This window comes from Urocitellus parryii, chromosome 7 (assembly GCF_045843805.1).
Source record: "Urocitellus parryii isolate mUroPar1 chromosome 7, mUroPar1.hap1, whole genome shotgun sequence".
NCBI classification, from domain to species: Eukaryota; Metazoa; Chordata; class Mammalia; order Rodentia; family Sciuridae; genus Urocitellus; species Urocitellus parryii.
The window spans coordinates 166473458-166487622 of record NC_135537.1 but is presented as its reverse complement, the minus strand read 5'-3'; the positions used below and the strand labels follow the sequence as shown (position 1 = coordinate 166487622).

At 50.8% G+C, this 14165-nt stretch overlaps 1 protein-coding gene across 4 annotated transcripts in view; it reads left to right on the top strand.

The window, feature by feature from the left end:
• The window catches only part of Map3k14 (mitogen-activated protein kinase kinase kinase 14), a 41959-nt gene that overhangs the window by 25887 nt on the left and 1907 nt on the right, over positions 1 to 14165 (top strand). For all 4 annotated transcript variants that reach the window (XM_026408262.2, XM_026408263.2, XM_026408265.2 and 1 more), the window contains 10 exons: positions 143 to 341; positions 444 to 1058; positions 2244 to 2381; positions 8563 to 8692; positions 9293 to 9424; positions 9942 to 10046; positions 10956 to 11119; positions 11608 to 11758; positions 13531 to 13857; positions 13977 to 14083. In XM_026408262.2, coding sequence (XP_026264047.2) covers positions 143 to 341; positions 444 to 1058; positions 2244 to 2381; positions 8563 to 8692; positions 9293 to 9424; positions 9942 to 10046; positions 10956 to 11119; positions 11608 to 11758; positions 13531 to 13857; positions 13977 to 14083 — 2068 coding nt within the window. The remainder of the gene's footprint in view (positions 1 to 142; positions 342 to 443; positions 1059 to 2243; positions 2382 to 8562; positions 8693 to 9292; positions 9425 to 9941; positions 10047 to 10955; positions 11120 to 11607; positions 11759 to 13530; positions 13858 to 13976; positions 14084 to 14165) is intronic.

Here is a 14165-nt window from a genome sequence, read left to right as displayed (position 1 = left end):
CTGTCCCCCTTTTGTTAAGTGATGCATGACTGTAATGAGAAAGCTGGGATTTGTGCTCAAGTCTGTCTCACCCTGTTATCTGAACCATTTCATCTTCCTGCTTTCTTGTACTCAAACTGTGGATCTGTCCCTTTTTTGACAGCCATCCTGAGAGTCTTGATCAAATCCCCAACAATGTGGCCCATGCAACCGAGGGCAAAATGGCCCGTGTGTGTTGGAAGGGAAAGCGTCACAGCAAAGCCCGGAAGAAACGGAAGAAGAAGAGCTCGAAGGCAGGAGTGTCCTTGGCCAAACCCTTGCCCAGAACCCCTGAGCAGGAGAGCTGCACAGTTCCAGTGCAGGTGAGGCCCACGGCCCCCGCCCAGGCCCCAGCTCACGAGGCTTTCGGAATGGAGCCTGTGCCCTGATCCTGGCCCTGTGTCCTAACACCTATTTCCCCACAGGAGGACGAGTCTCCACTAGGTGCCCTGTATGTCAGAAATGCCCCCCAGTTCACAAAGCCTCTGAAGGAACCAGGCCTTGACCACCTCAGCTTTAAGAAACTCGGAGAGGATCTACGGCCAGTGCTGCCTCGACCGGAACTCCATAAACTCATCAGCCCCTTGCAATGTCTAAACCACGTGTGGAAACTCCACCACCCGCAGGACATGGGCCCCCTGCCCCATTCCGCTCACCCCTTTCCCTACAGCAGATTGCCCCATCCTTTCCCATTCCACCCTCTCCAGCCCTGGAAACCTCACCCACTGGAATCCTTCTTCCTGGGCAAACTAGCCTGTGTAGATGACCAGAAGCCTCTTCCCGGCCCACACGTAAGCAAACTGACCTGCATAGACAGTCAGAAACCCCTGCCTGGCCCACACCTGGAGCCCAGCTTCCCGATTCAGAGTTCCCGTGAGAAGTTCGTGGAAGAGTACCTGGTGCATGCTCTCCAAGGCAGTGTGAGCTCAGGCCAGGCCCACAGCTTGGCCAGCCTGGCCAAAACATGGTCAGCCGGGGGCTCCAGGGCCCAGAGGCCCAGCCCTGAAACCGAGGACAATGAAGGCGTACTGCTTAATGAGGTAACTACTCCCTTCAAGTCCTTTATGCATACCTTCACCCTAACTCTCAGGCCAAGAGCCACAGCTGGGGTCAGGTGGTGCCTGCTGTGGGAACAGAGCAGGCCTTAGGGGATGGTTCTCTCCCTGTCAGAGTCACTCATGCCCCATGGTAACAAAGCAATTAGTAGCAAAGTACTTGGGGATTATGTTAGTCAGCTCCCCATTACTGTGACAAAATGCCTGAAATAATCGGTTTGAAAGGAAGAATGGTTTATTTTGCCTCATAGTCTCAGAGGTTTCAGTCCATGGTCACTTGATCCTGTTGCTTTGGTGGTTCAGCAGGAATGCCTGGCGAGGAGGCCTGTTCACCTCCTGGTGGCCAGGAAGCAAAGAGAGAGACCAGAAGGAATCCCAGTATCCCCTTCAAGGACACTTTCCCCCAAATGACCTAACTTCCTCCCATTAGGTCCCACCTCTTGAAGGTTCCACAATCTCCCAATAGTTTGGCGATCAAGCCTCCAACACATGGGTTTTGAAGGGACATGTAAGATCCAAACCATAGCAGTCATATTTCTTTCAACCTGCAGCCTCACTTTCCACAGCCTTTCTAGCTGTTTCTATTTTTTGTTCTTATTATCCACCTCATTAATATTGAACTGTACGGATTGTATGAATGATACACATACTGGAAAATAGGAATAACCTGATAGGAAAGATGGGGACTTTGCCATCACCATTACCCTTTCTTTTTCCTCTAGTTCTTTCCCCAAATACCTTCAGACTGTAAATGGTTGATCTTAACGTTACTTTGGGGGGTTTTATTCCATTTACTTCACATGATCCCTTTAGCCCTGCCCTTTTTCATTGTTCCTCTCTTTCTTCTTCCTTCTGGCTCCTGAGTTACATGGTCAAGGTTGTTGCAATTCTATGTCTGTCCCTCCATCACAAGCCCGAGAGGTCTTCCTCACAAGAACCTCCTGGCCCCAGGCAGCTGGTGCACTTACCTTTGCCTTCTCCTTGTTTCTTTAAGCCCCACTGCTTCCTGTTCTGTGGTCCCCCTCAGAGCCTGCCTTGACCCAGCGGTGTCTTTGGTGGTACCAGCAACCCTGGCAATGGCCCACAGCTGGAGAGCCTTCCCCACTGCAGCCCCTTGTCCCTCTGCTGTCCTGACCACTGAAACTGGCCTCTTTCTCCTGCTAACTCTAGAAGCTCAAGCCAGTGGATTATGAGTACCGAGAAGAAGCCCACTGGGCCACGCGCCAGCCCCGCCTAGGCAGAGGCTCCTTCGGAGAGGTCCACAGAATGAAGGACAAGCAGACAGGCTTCCAGTGTGCTGTCAAAAAGGTATGCCAAAAAGGTACATCAGGGTTCTGGGTGCTACAGGGGAGCCAGGCAAGGGCTGTTGCCGTCCACATTCTGTCTTTCAAGGACAGCCATAGGGTTGCCGTGGCTCTGACTTGATAACAGCCTGGCCATCGCTAGCTGCCCTCGGTCAGCTGGAACTGGAAGGGAGCAATGTGTCACATGGCCTGGGCTGGTCACTGCCCTCGGTATGCATGTCTGTGAGAGGCAATGTGAGAGCACATAGCTTTAAGGTCTGAGTACAACCAGGGCCACTGCTGACACCAGGGCCTGTAGGGGCAAGTCCAAACCTGGAAGGTGGTCGGATCCTCATGAAATCCATGCTGAGCTAAAACCTGCAGGCCACCCGGTGGGGCTACTGTACACTTTGACCGGAAGGTAATTAGAACAGTAGCCTCCACTTGTCAGGTGCCCCCTGGATGATGGCAGACACAGGGAGTTACACACAGGTCTACTCCAGGTTCAAGCCATGCCACCTGCTGGCCAGGTGCAGCACAGATGGCCATCACAGGGGAACACGACTCAGCAAGAGATGGAGGAGCTGGCTTAGTGCAGCAGAATTGGGGTTCAGACCCAGGCTTGTCTGACCCCAGTGTGGCTCTGTGCCCCTGTTCAGGAAGAGAGGAAGGAGGGAAGACTTATGGTCCTAGGGTCTTGATTAGCAGCAGAAGGCGGAGTCGCCTCTCCTACCCCTCATCTCCCCAGTGACTTGCCCAGCTGGGCCTAAAGCCCAGGCCCAGGTGACAATCAGCAGCAGCTGCAGATCCACAGACATAGAGGGTGTTGGCCCTACTCCCCACAGCACTGTTCTCCCTCCCAACTTGGAGCTCCCCTCAATCGGAAACCACCTTGTTTGCAGCCCAAACTCCAAACCCCAGGGTGAACCATTTTCTTGGCCCATGGGGCAAGGTGAAATAGGCTCAGAGATGGATTGGTTTCAAGTGGCTTATGTCAAAGACTCTGATCCCCAAAAGGAACAGGATCAAGGTGCCAGACCCAACAGGCCCCACACACTCAGGTCCTGTGCAGAGTGAACCCCGCCACTCCTGTCCTGGCTGCCTGTGACGTCAAGGGCTGAGGCTCTAGCTGGACCGTGAATGACCCTGGGCCAGGCTGTTGGAGTTCTTGAGTGTGATCCTCAGGGTGGTGGGATGAGAGAGGGGTCAGTCTGTCCATTTTACCCCAGACTTCACATACACTGTGTCAGATAAGCAAGCACCTCCCTCCCCATCCACCACTGGCAGAAGCACATGCTGAGCTTTTGCCAGCACGGATTGTCTTCCACTTGGATGCCAGGGCCACGTGCCTGACCTCCTCAGCTGCAGTTCCCTTCCCCAGGCCACCGGAGAAGGCTCAGCTGTCCCTCCTGAGAGGCTGTGGGAGGAGGGTGAGAGAGTGTGAAGTGTCCTAGAGACGAGCATCCAGTGCTGGGAGCTTAGTCACTGGGTTCTCAGCTGTTCCTCTGCTGAAGTCCTCAGAGTCCCAGGCAACAGGGTAAACAACCCTGATGAGGTGGAAGAGGACAGTACTCCATTTCTCATCCCCTGTGCCCAGGCAGTGGGGAATGATCCAAGCATAAGACCCGGACTTCCAGCACCAGAGGTGGCCACGCTGAGGACTCCACCTCCCCCCACCCAGGAGCCCCAGCAGGGATGGTCGTTGTCCTTCTACCCAGCCGCTGTTGCTTGGGCAGGCAGTGGTGTCCTTTCCGTGGGGTGTAGCTCAGTGGTAGAGCACTTGCCTAGCATGCATGAGGCCCCAGGTTCTATCCCTAGTTCCACACACACACCACAAAAAAAGGTCCTTGATGATGGGGACGGGACAGGGGAAGTAGGTAAATGATCAGAAGTTGGGCTGTGCCTGGGGTAAGAGCAAGTCCGTGCTCCTTTGATGCTCCTAGGGAGGATTCAGGATGTGTGATGTCACGAGGTAACACCAGCATTCCCTTGGTCTTCCTTCTAGAATATCTTTGGCCTTAGGTCGCATGATGATTGACCACAAGTCTAGGGTTTAATGCAGGTTTTGGGGGTTTTGGTTTTTTTTTTTTTAAATAAAGTTTTCTTTGGTTTTATTTATTTATTTATTTGTTTGTTTGTTTGTTTGTTTATTTATTTATTTATTTTTGGCACCAGGGATTAAACCCAGGAGTGCTCAACCACTGAGCCACATCCCTAGCCTTTTTTTTTTTTAATTTTGAGACAGGGTCTTGCTAAGTTTCTGAGGGCCTCACTAAATTACTAAGGCTGCCTTTGAACTTGCGATCCTCCTGCCTCAGCCTCTCATGTCACTGAGATTACAGGCATTCACCACCATGCCCAGCTGATCTTTATTTTAATTTCAAACAGATACAGGCTTATTATAAAATCATTAATGAATGCCAAAAAAAGAAAAGTCTTCTTGTTCCCCAGTCCTGTTCACCAAGATAAATGCCACTTGACATAAATTTTTTTAGACTTTTTATGCATATATAAGTATGAAGTTATTTCTTTTATAAAAATGATATCCTACTCTCTAAATTATTCTGTACCATGATTTTTTCATGTAATACATATATGGACAGAGTTCCTTGTTGGCTCCTGTACAGCTCTTGTGTTTTGTTATGTTGTTTTGTTTTCATTTTGTTGTTTTGGTTCCAGGGGTTGAACTCAGGAGTACTTAACCACTAAACCACATCCCCATCCCTTTTCTTTTTTTTTAACCTTCATTTTATTTGTTTTTATTTTTATGTGGTCCCGGGGAACAAACCCAGTGCCTCACACGTGCTAGGTAAGCACTCTATCACCGAGCCACAACTCTGGGCCTCCCTTTTCATTTTTTGTTTTGAGACAAGGTCTCACTAAGTTGCTTAGAGCCTCTCTAAATTGCTGAGGCTGGTTTTGAATTTGCCATCCTCCTGCCTCAGCCTCCTGAGCTGCTGGGATTGCATGCACCCACACTCTGTGTTTTTTAATGCCTACATATAAATTCTTATCATAGTTAGTGGATTCGGAGGATTCCTGAATTCCTGGAATATGATTCAAAAATGTGTGTGTTGATGTGTGGGCACACACACACTTTTAAATGGAGAAGGGTCCATATCTTTTATCAGATTCTCAAAACAGGTCTGTGGGCCAAATAGGGTTAAGAACTTTTGTTTTAGGACATCTGGCTCAAGTATGGCATTCTGGGAGCCTCCCTTTGGCTCTGCCACTGATCTGAGATAGTGTGGCCTTGGCCAAGTCAAACCAGCTGTCACCAAGCACCTGCTTTGTGCCAGACACTGTACAGGGACTGGGGAAAGAGCTGTGGAATCCACAGGCCTGACCTGAAGGAACTTGAGTTATAACCTCGGATAGGCTTTTACATGGCATGACGGTGACGCAGCCAGCCCCAGACACGTGTTTAGAATGAAAACAACAAAGATGAAGGGGAGACTGTTTTGATAGTGATGAGGAAATGGGGACCACCTAGTATTTCCTGGACATCTATGTTCCCAGTCCTATATTAGTCACTTTCCTATGTTTATATTGCTAGAATCTTCTAAAGAACTTGTAGAATTGCTTATGCCTCTTTCTTTACTGATAGAATAAAACAGATAAGAATACAAAGAACACAAAAGGAGAGAGTTTCCAGGAGGAAAAGTGGTCTGTGTCAGGCAGGATCTCTGAAGTGAGAGAAGTGAGGGCTTCTGAGTGTGACAGAAGGCTGATGGCAGTCCACGCTTCCCCCTGGGGACGCTCGCTCCTGAATGAATGTAGAAACCTCCAGGATTAAAGTCTAAGCCCAGAAAGTTCTTCAAGAGGTAGAGCAGCTGGCACCTCTGGTGTCAGACTTCCCTGATCAAAGTTCTGGCTATGGTACTCTCTTCCCAGTGACCTTGGACAAGTCACTTGTCCAGGTTTCAGCTTCCTTATCTGTGAAATGACAGTGGTGACAGCAGCACCACACAGGCTTTTGTTAAGATACATAAATAAGCAATGCTTAGAAAGGGCTTAAACTGTGCCTGGCTTACGCCAGTGGGCATTAAACACTAGTCCTCATGAACATCCTCCTTACCCCCAGCCCCCTTTATTTGGGCATGAGGACCCTGAAGTCCAGAGAAGAGAGGTGCGCCAGATGGGCAGCTGGCCTGAGACAGAGGCTGGGGTGCTTTCTCCACTGATCCCCCGAAGACAGCCCTTTCTCCTTGCTTCCTTGGGTTCACCCAGACTTGTGAAGCGCCTTGTTTTTTGAGGCTTCCATCTGACCCACTTTGGTCTAGGTGATGGAAATGTCTAAATGTCTGGTATTACTGGGAGACTTAGAGGACATAGGTATTTCTTAGAAGTGAAGCCAAAGTTTCCCACACTGTCTTGGTTCACAACCCTTAATATCTCAGACAGTTTTTCATGGCACCTCAAGCCAAAACAAATACCTAACCATTTCATTTATTAGATAGGTTAAATAATAAATCTATCATAAAACTTAGCAACCATTTGAAAAGCGAGTCATATAAGTTGAAAGAAAAAAAAAATCTCCTTTCCTTCTTAAAATTACTAATGGGACCTAGGCCTTGTTGGCCACTGCATGGCTTCTTGAACTTTGAAATCAGATTGGATAGCACCCACCTTCATTTCCTGTTCTACATCCCACAAAGTACTTTTTATCACAGCAACCTCCAAAATCCTAGCTTCTTAAAGACATATCATCAAAAAGAATGCAGCCAGCTGGGGAGAGCTCCGTGGTAAAGCATTTGCCTGGCACACGTGAAGCCCTGGGTTTGATCTTCAGGACCATTTAAAAAAAGAGAGAATTCAGCATGATCTAATGTTGGAACTGACCCATCTCTAAAAGTAGTTCACACCATCTCCTAAAGATGTTGAGCATCCCCATTTACTTCAAATACAATATCCCATACCACCTTTCTGAATTCCCAGTGGTGCCCTGGGGTACTTCACTTCACAGTTGGGGGTGGTGGGGGCACAGTGATAAGGTTAAAGACATTTGCTGGTGCAAATCCTGCTGCTGAATTAGTTCTAGTCAGTTTCAGTGACCTTTTAGGGCTGGAAATACTGACAAAAGTCAAAGTTCATGTAAGTTGGTAACTGAACCAGATAATTCTTTGACCAGGTGAGAAAGATTTCTCACGAATAGGCAAAAGTCCAACAGTCCCATGTCAATAGAGCTCCTGTTGGTGGAGTCAGCAAATCCCCAAACAAAACCATGGGATCCCTAACACATCTTTTCCAGCGGTTCTGTGACCACTGGCGCCCCCTGGCGATGCCACTCCAGGCTTACAGGAGAACCAGTGGCAGCAGCAAGGACTCTATGCAGAAATCTTAGTGTTTAACAAGCTGCTGTTTGAGTTGGTGGGAGGAAGTAAAGAGCTAGCCCTTCCAAATCCTCATTCTAACTGAAGTAGATAACACTGTCCCCACCATGGTAGCATGGTTGATGGGAAGTATGCAGCACTCTTAAATGGCTGAGCCAGGATCTGAGACCAAGATGTCTGTACACAAGGCCTATTTCCTCCTACCATTGCCAAGCTGCAGGTCCCTGCAAAAAGTAGTGGACATCCCCAGTCCTGTTAGTCACAGCAGGAGTGGCCCTAGCCAAAACCTTCCCCAGAAGCCTCATCAGTACCCAAAGCTAGGAAGAACTGAAAATAGAATAAATATAAACACAGGCCTGTCTATGTAGACATTTTAGTTCTCTGAGGAAAAAGAAATAATTACAAGAAGAGTAAAGAAATGTGCTGGGAGGGGTGCTGAGGGCCAAGAGACAGGAGACAGAAAGGTGGGAAGATTCTTTCTAAAGGGGAGACTCGGATGTTGACCAACAGAAGGACCCATGTCCTAGAATATTGCCCAGACAGTTGGGCTGGGGGCAAAGAATGTTCTGGGTTTGGCACATTGAGGGTAGGCAGCATGCCAGGAGCCTGGATAAGGACTGTGGTTTGTGTGACTGTTTTCTCACACCGTCAGCACTGCAGAACTTTAAGTATGAGCACTTGTCCCTGACGCCAAGAATACACAGTACAATTTAGTCCCTGAGGACCCAGCAGACCCATCTGGCCCGTCTGGCCTGGGCATCATCACTGGAAGTATCAGCAACATCTGCATGTGGAGGACCAAGGGTCCCCATGGGATGCCAGCATCCAGCTGGCCCCTCTCCCTTGACACAAGCTTCCACTGGGTCCTTTCAGGTGCGGGTCGAGGTGTTTCGGGCAGAGGAACTGATGGCATGTGCAGGATTGACCTCACCCAGAATCGTCCCTTTGTATGGTGCTGTAAGGGAAGGTCCTTGGGTCAATATCTTCATGGAGCTGTTGGAAGGTAAGAAGCCAGGGCCCGGGCTGGGGATGTGGCTCAAGCGGTAGCGCGCTCGCCTGGCATGCGTGCGGCCCGGGTTCGATCCTCAGCACCACGTACCAACAAAGATGTTGTGTCCGCCGAGAACTAAAAAATAAATATTAAAAAAAAAAAAAAGAAGCCAGGGCCCATTCCTTCTCCCTCACAAGTCAAGGGCAAGAATTTCCCCAAGTCGGCCAGGCACAGCGGCACACGCCTGTAATCCCAGCAGCATGGGAGACTGAGGAAGGAGGATCACAGGTTCAAACCTAGCCTCAGCAACGGCAAGGCACTAAGCAACTCAGTGAACCCTGTCTCTAAATAAAATACAAAAAAGGGCTGGGATGTGGCCCAGTGGCCGAGTGCCCCTGGGTTCAATCCCTGATACCCCCCCAAAAAAAATAATAAGTTTCCCCAAGTGCTTCCCAGATTGACAGTGGTCTCTAGTCAGTCCACATATAACCTCTTGGCCCTATAACATCTGCAGGAAAGGCCTGCTTTGCCACTACCTGCCCTTCAACCTTGTTCTTGGCTGTGTGGAGGCCTGGGAAAGCCCCAAGTAAAGACTGGCTGTTGGTCTCCTAGGTGGCTCACTGGGCCAGCTCATAAAGCAGAAGGGCTGTCTGCCAGAGGACCGGGCCCTTTACTACCTGGGCCAGGCCCTGGAGGGGCTGGAGTACCTCCATTCACGGCGGATTCTGCATGGAGATATCAAAGGTGAGGCTCCCGCCCCCACAGCCTGGTCCCACAGGCTCTTGCCCCGTGCCTGCCTGGCTTCCTCCCAATTCTTCTGGGCCTGCCTGGTCACCTCCAGTGGCAGGGTCTGAGTCAGGCTGACAGGACTATGCCTTATGGGAAGAGAATGTGTTTTCCATGCTCTACACCTGGCACTCTGGTTACCAGTGGGTGGGACCTACCGAACTGAAAGCCAAGCTTTGACCTACTGGTGACCCCTGGGAGAGGGTAGGACAGCAGAGTGGAGTGGCAGGGTCCCCAAAAGTAGCCCCTGCTCCTGTCTCCTCGGGCTCAGATCCGGCCTGCTGCCTGCCTCTAGCCTGCACTTATACCCCCTCCCTTCCTCCATATCTAATGAAACAAATCTGAGGCAGCAGCTGCCATGTAGGGTAGGCCAGAAAATTACCTCACTGGAGACCAGGCCGGCTGAGCCATGGTGGGCTGGGACCCGTCACGACTTAACTGTTCTCTTCCTCCCTGTGCTGGTGCTGGCCTTCAGCTGACAACGTGCTTCTGTCCACTGATGGGAGCCATGCGGCCCTCTGTGACTTTGGCCATGCCGTGTGCCTGCAACCTGATGGCCTGGGGAAGTCCTTGCTCACAGGTAAGTCCCCAGAGCGCCCCTCCCCATGATGACAATAGCCATTGCCCTCTACTAGGCATTAGCCATGTGCCTTGTTGCTTCCACAGTGGGAACGAGTGATGTGAGCAAAAGATGTTATGTTTATGTTCCCCAAAAGATTTGAGCCCCACAGCCACCCTGGGTTGTTACAAGGCTCTTGTTATGTGTAAATGCAGTAATGGATGTCAAGCACTCAGTTCTGATGCTCCAGTGAAGAGAGCGGGAAGGTGGAGAACTCCGCCACAGGTCCCAGGCTTCACAGATGGTGATTTTTTTTTTTTTTTTTTTTTGAAACAAGGTCTTGCTAAGTTGCTGAGGACCTCACTAAGTTGCTGAGGCTGGCTTTAAATGTGTGATCCTTCTGCCTCAGCCTCTTCCAGAGCCTCTGGGATTACAGATATGTGCCACCATGCTCAGCTAAAATGTCTATTTTTGACCTCCATTTCTCTGATTATTAAAATAACCCATGCCTATTGTAAAATACTTGGCAAGAATGGAGTTAAGTGGTATTAAAGAGGAAGGGAAAAGAATTCATGCTATTCTTGATCAGAGAGATAATTGTGAATATTTTTTTTTCTTTTTCATTTTACTAACATTTGAGGAGCATCATAGCAGCAATTAATCCTCTGTTACTGAATTTTCAATGCCCAGCCCCCTCCCCATTTTAAGGGTTCAGTCTGGAGGGCAGAGCCGTGTTGTGGAGGACAGATTGCTCTGCACCCCAGCAGAGTCCCGAGCTGAGCAGGTTTGCCTTAGAGGCTTTATTTATTTAAAGTACTTCAACTGAGACGAATTCAAGGAACCCCTGGATTTAACTAGAATGGGCAATGCTGAAGTTCTTGCCCACCCGAGGTCACAGGTGATATTTCTGTCTTTCCCTGGCCTTCTCAGGGGACTACATCCCTGGCACAGAGACCCACATGGCCCCGGAGGTGGTGATGGGCAAGCCCTGTGATGCCAAGGTGGACATCTGGAGCAGCTGCTGCATGATGCTGCACATGCTCAACGGCTGCCACCCCTGGACTCAGTATTTCCGAGGGCCGCTCTGCCTCAAGGTCAGTGGTAGTGGTGACTCCAGGAAGCCAGCAGGGGAGGCAGCAGGGCCACAGGCCTGAGCTGAAGGCTTGAGGGGGCCTCCCATTTTGGCTGCTGAGTGACAGATGTGAGCAGGAGGAGGCTTTGCCATAAATGTGAGATTCTAGTTAAAAGACCTGTCACCCAATTCTGGGGGTTCAAGAAGAAATCCCAGCTGAGGGGTCTCAGAGTTCACGGCAAGTCAGAGCTCTCTTCTGCCCGCACACTGGGCCACCTCTGCCTGCCTCCTGACAGGGCATCTTGCCGCCTGGCTCTGGCTCGTCCCACCCGGCTTCTTGTTGCCCTTTTCTAGGAAGAGTCCAGCCCTGGCTCTGCCTCAGATCTCTCCATTCCTTGTGGCAGACCCCAGAGCAGCATGGGGGCGAGGGATATGGCAGAGAGCAAGCACAGAAGGCTGGATAGGGAACGAGGGGGAGGCAGGCCTCACATGTTGTCTTTTGGCCCCCAGATTGCCAACGAGCCTCCGCCTGTGAGAGAGATCCCCCCCTCCTGCTCCCCTCTCACGGCCCAAGCCATCCAAGAAGGGCTGAGGAAGGAACCTGTCCACCGAGCATCAGCGACAGAGCTGCGGGGCAAGGTTGGCCGGGCACTGCAGCAAGGTAAGAGCTGGCAGGGCACAGAGCAGTGGGCCATGAGAGGGACGGGGCAGGGGTGGTCAGCACTGGGGTCCTCAGCCTCTGGGATCCTCAGTCTCACCGCCATCTGGAGCAGGGGGTGACACCAGCCTTGGGGGTGCTGGGAAGATTGCAGTGCTATCTTAATGAGGGCAGTACTCAAGAAGTGGGAGAAAGGGGCTACCACGCAGAAAAGTGGGTCGAACTGGTTAGGGATCAGAGAGCGTGAGCTGAAGCCACGCACCACTTAACAGCCACCCTGAAAGTCTGGAGCATCAAGTACTCTGGGCCGGGGTGCAGCAGGAGCCCTGGGCACTGCTGGAGGCTGTGTTGGTGAGGCTGCAGGCTCAATGGAAGGCACCTGGTAGCCGTCCAAAGTCAATGGATCTGGGAGCTGTCCCCTCCACTCCTGGGTGCACTGTCCACCCATTCTGCAGCCTCATTTTAGTAGGAGAGTTGGGTGGGTCTCTCACCTGGAGAGTGGAGTCGCAAAGGATAGGGGATGGGGCATCACTCAGTCCCAAAAGCCACTCCATGATTGCAGAGTGGGGACTGAGCTGAAAGCCAGAGTGCTGAGTGAAAAGAGGAACCGACAGAAGACCTGGGGCATACATCTTTATTGTATATTAAAAATCAATAAATGATGGGGCTGGGGATGTGGCTCAAGCGGTAGCGCGCTCGCCTGGCATGCGTGCGACCCAGGTTCGATCCTCAGCACCACATACCAACAAAGATGTTGTGTCCGCCGAGAACTAAAAAATAAATAAAATTCTCTCTCTCTCTCTCTCTCTCTCTCTCTCTCTCTCTCTCTCTCTCTCTCTCCTCTCTCACTCTCTCTTTAAAAAAAAAAAAAATCAATAAATGAGCTTGGCGCTCCCAAAATCCCAACTCCTGGGGAGACTTAGGTATGAAGGATCACAAGTTCAAGGCCAACCTGAACAATCAAGTCCTCGTCTCAAAATAAAATAAAAAGGGTTGGGAGGGTAGCTCCATGGTAGAGCATTGCCCAGCATATGTGATAACCTGGGTTCAGTCCCCAGTACTACTAAAAAGGAAGAAAAAGAAAAAAGCAGCAAGTGAAAATGACATATTTTGCAAGAACACAACCAAATCAAAAGGAACACAACAATGTGGATAGAGGAAAGGCAGTGGCTATAGAAATGAAAGGGGAATAAACACAACAGAGACTTTTCACAGCCTGTCACCAAAATCAAGTGGTATTTACAATTATAAGGATGCCCCAGGGAACTGCCCCCACCAGAGAAATGGCGCCCTGGGGAAGCACCAGTCTAGGGCTGGGACGAGAGAGCCAGTGGGTGGCTCTTTACCTGGGAACTCTGGGTCGGTGTTGCTGCAGAGCTGTTTTTTGTGTTTGCAGTGGTGGAGATGGAACCCAGGGTTTCACTCCTGCTAGGCAAGTGCTTTACCTCTAAGCCACACTCCCAGCCCCCAGAGCCCTTTTTAATCTTTTCTTCACTCACCAAAATCCTCTGGAACTGATTTTGCTGGAGTTTTCAAATTTGGTGCTAACATCTAGAAGGAAAATAGATTAAAAACAGAGATGCAGTCCTATTCCTGTTTTATGGGCCATCAGAAGAGGCCCCCTCCAGGGCCCCCCATGCTGCCTCCACATCAGGGCCCCAGCAGCCCCACTCTGCTCCCCTCTAGCCCCCTTCCACTCAGGAGAGGCCATTCTCGTGGGGTCGGCATCTATGCTGTGTGTTTTCACCTCCTCTCATGTGCTCTCTGTGTTATAGTGGGAGGTCTGAAGAGCCCTTGGAGGGGAGAATATAAAGAACCAAGACATCCACCGCCACACCAAGCCAACTGCCACCAGGCCCCACATGCCCAGCCAAGGGAGCGGTCACCAGCTATGGACACCACTGGAGGGGCCCCTAAGCTTCAGCCTCCTCTACCACCAGAGCCCCCAGAGCGGAACAAGTCTCCAGCCCTGAGCAAGGAGGAATCTGGCATGTGGGAACCCTTGCCTTTGTCCTCCCTGGACCCGGCGCCTGCCAGAAGCCCCAGCTCACCAGAGCGGAGAGCAACCTTCCCCCAGCTGGAGCTGCAGCAGCTGGAAATAGGTACGGCAGCCAGGCTGGGGCCCTGGCCCAGGGCTTCTCTGTACATCAGCCTGACTTCTCCCAGCCCCTTCCTTGGGCCCTTCTAACATTTCACATTCACTTTCTGCTTTTCCCTATAGAATTATTTCTGAACAGCCTGTCCCAACCTTTTTCTCTGGAGGAGCAGGAACAAATTCTTTCATGCCTCAGCATCGACAGCCGCTCCCTGTCAGATGACAGTGAGAAGGTGAGTTGTCCATGGACGGGGAGTCACGCTTCTCCTGGCCCCGGGCACAGAGTAGTGGCTTTATGTCCAGCTAGGGAATGGG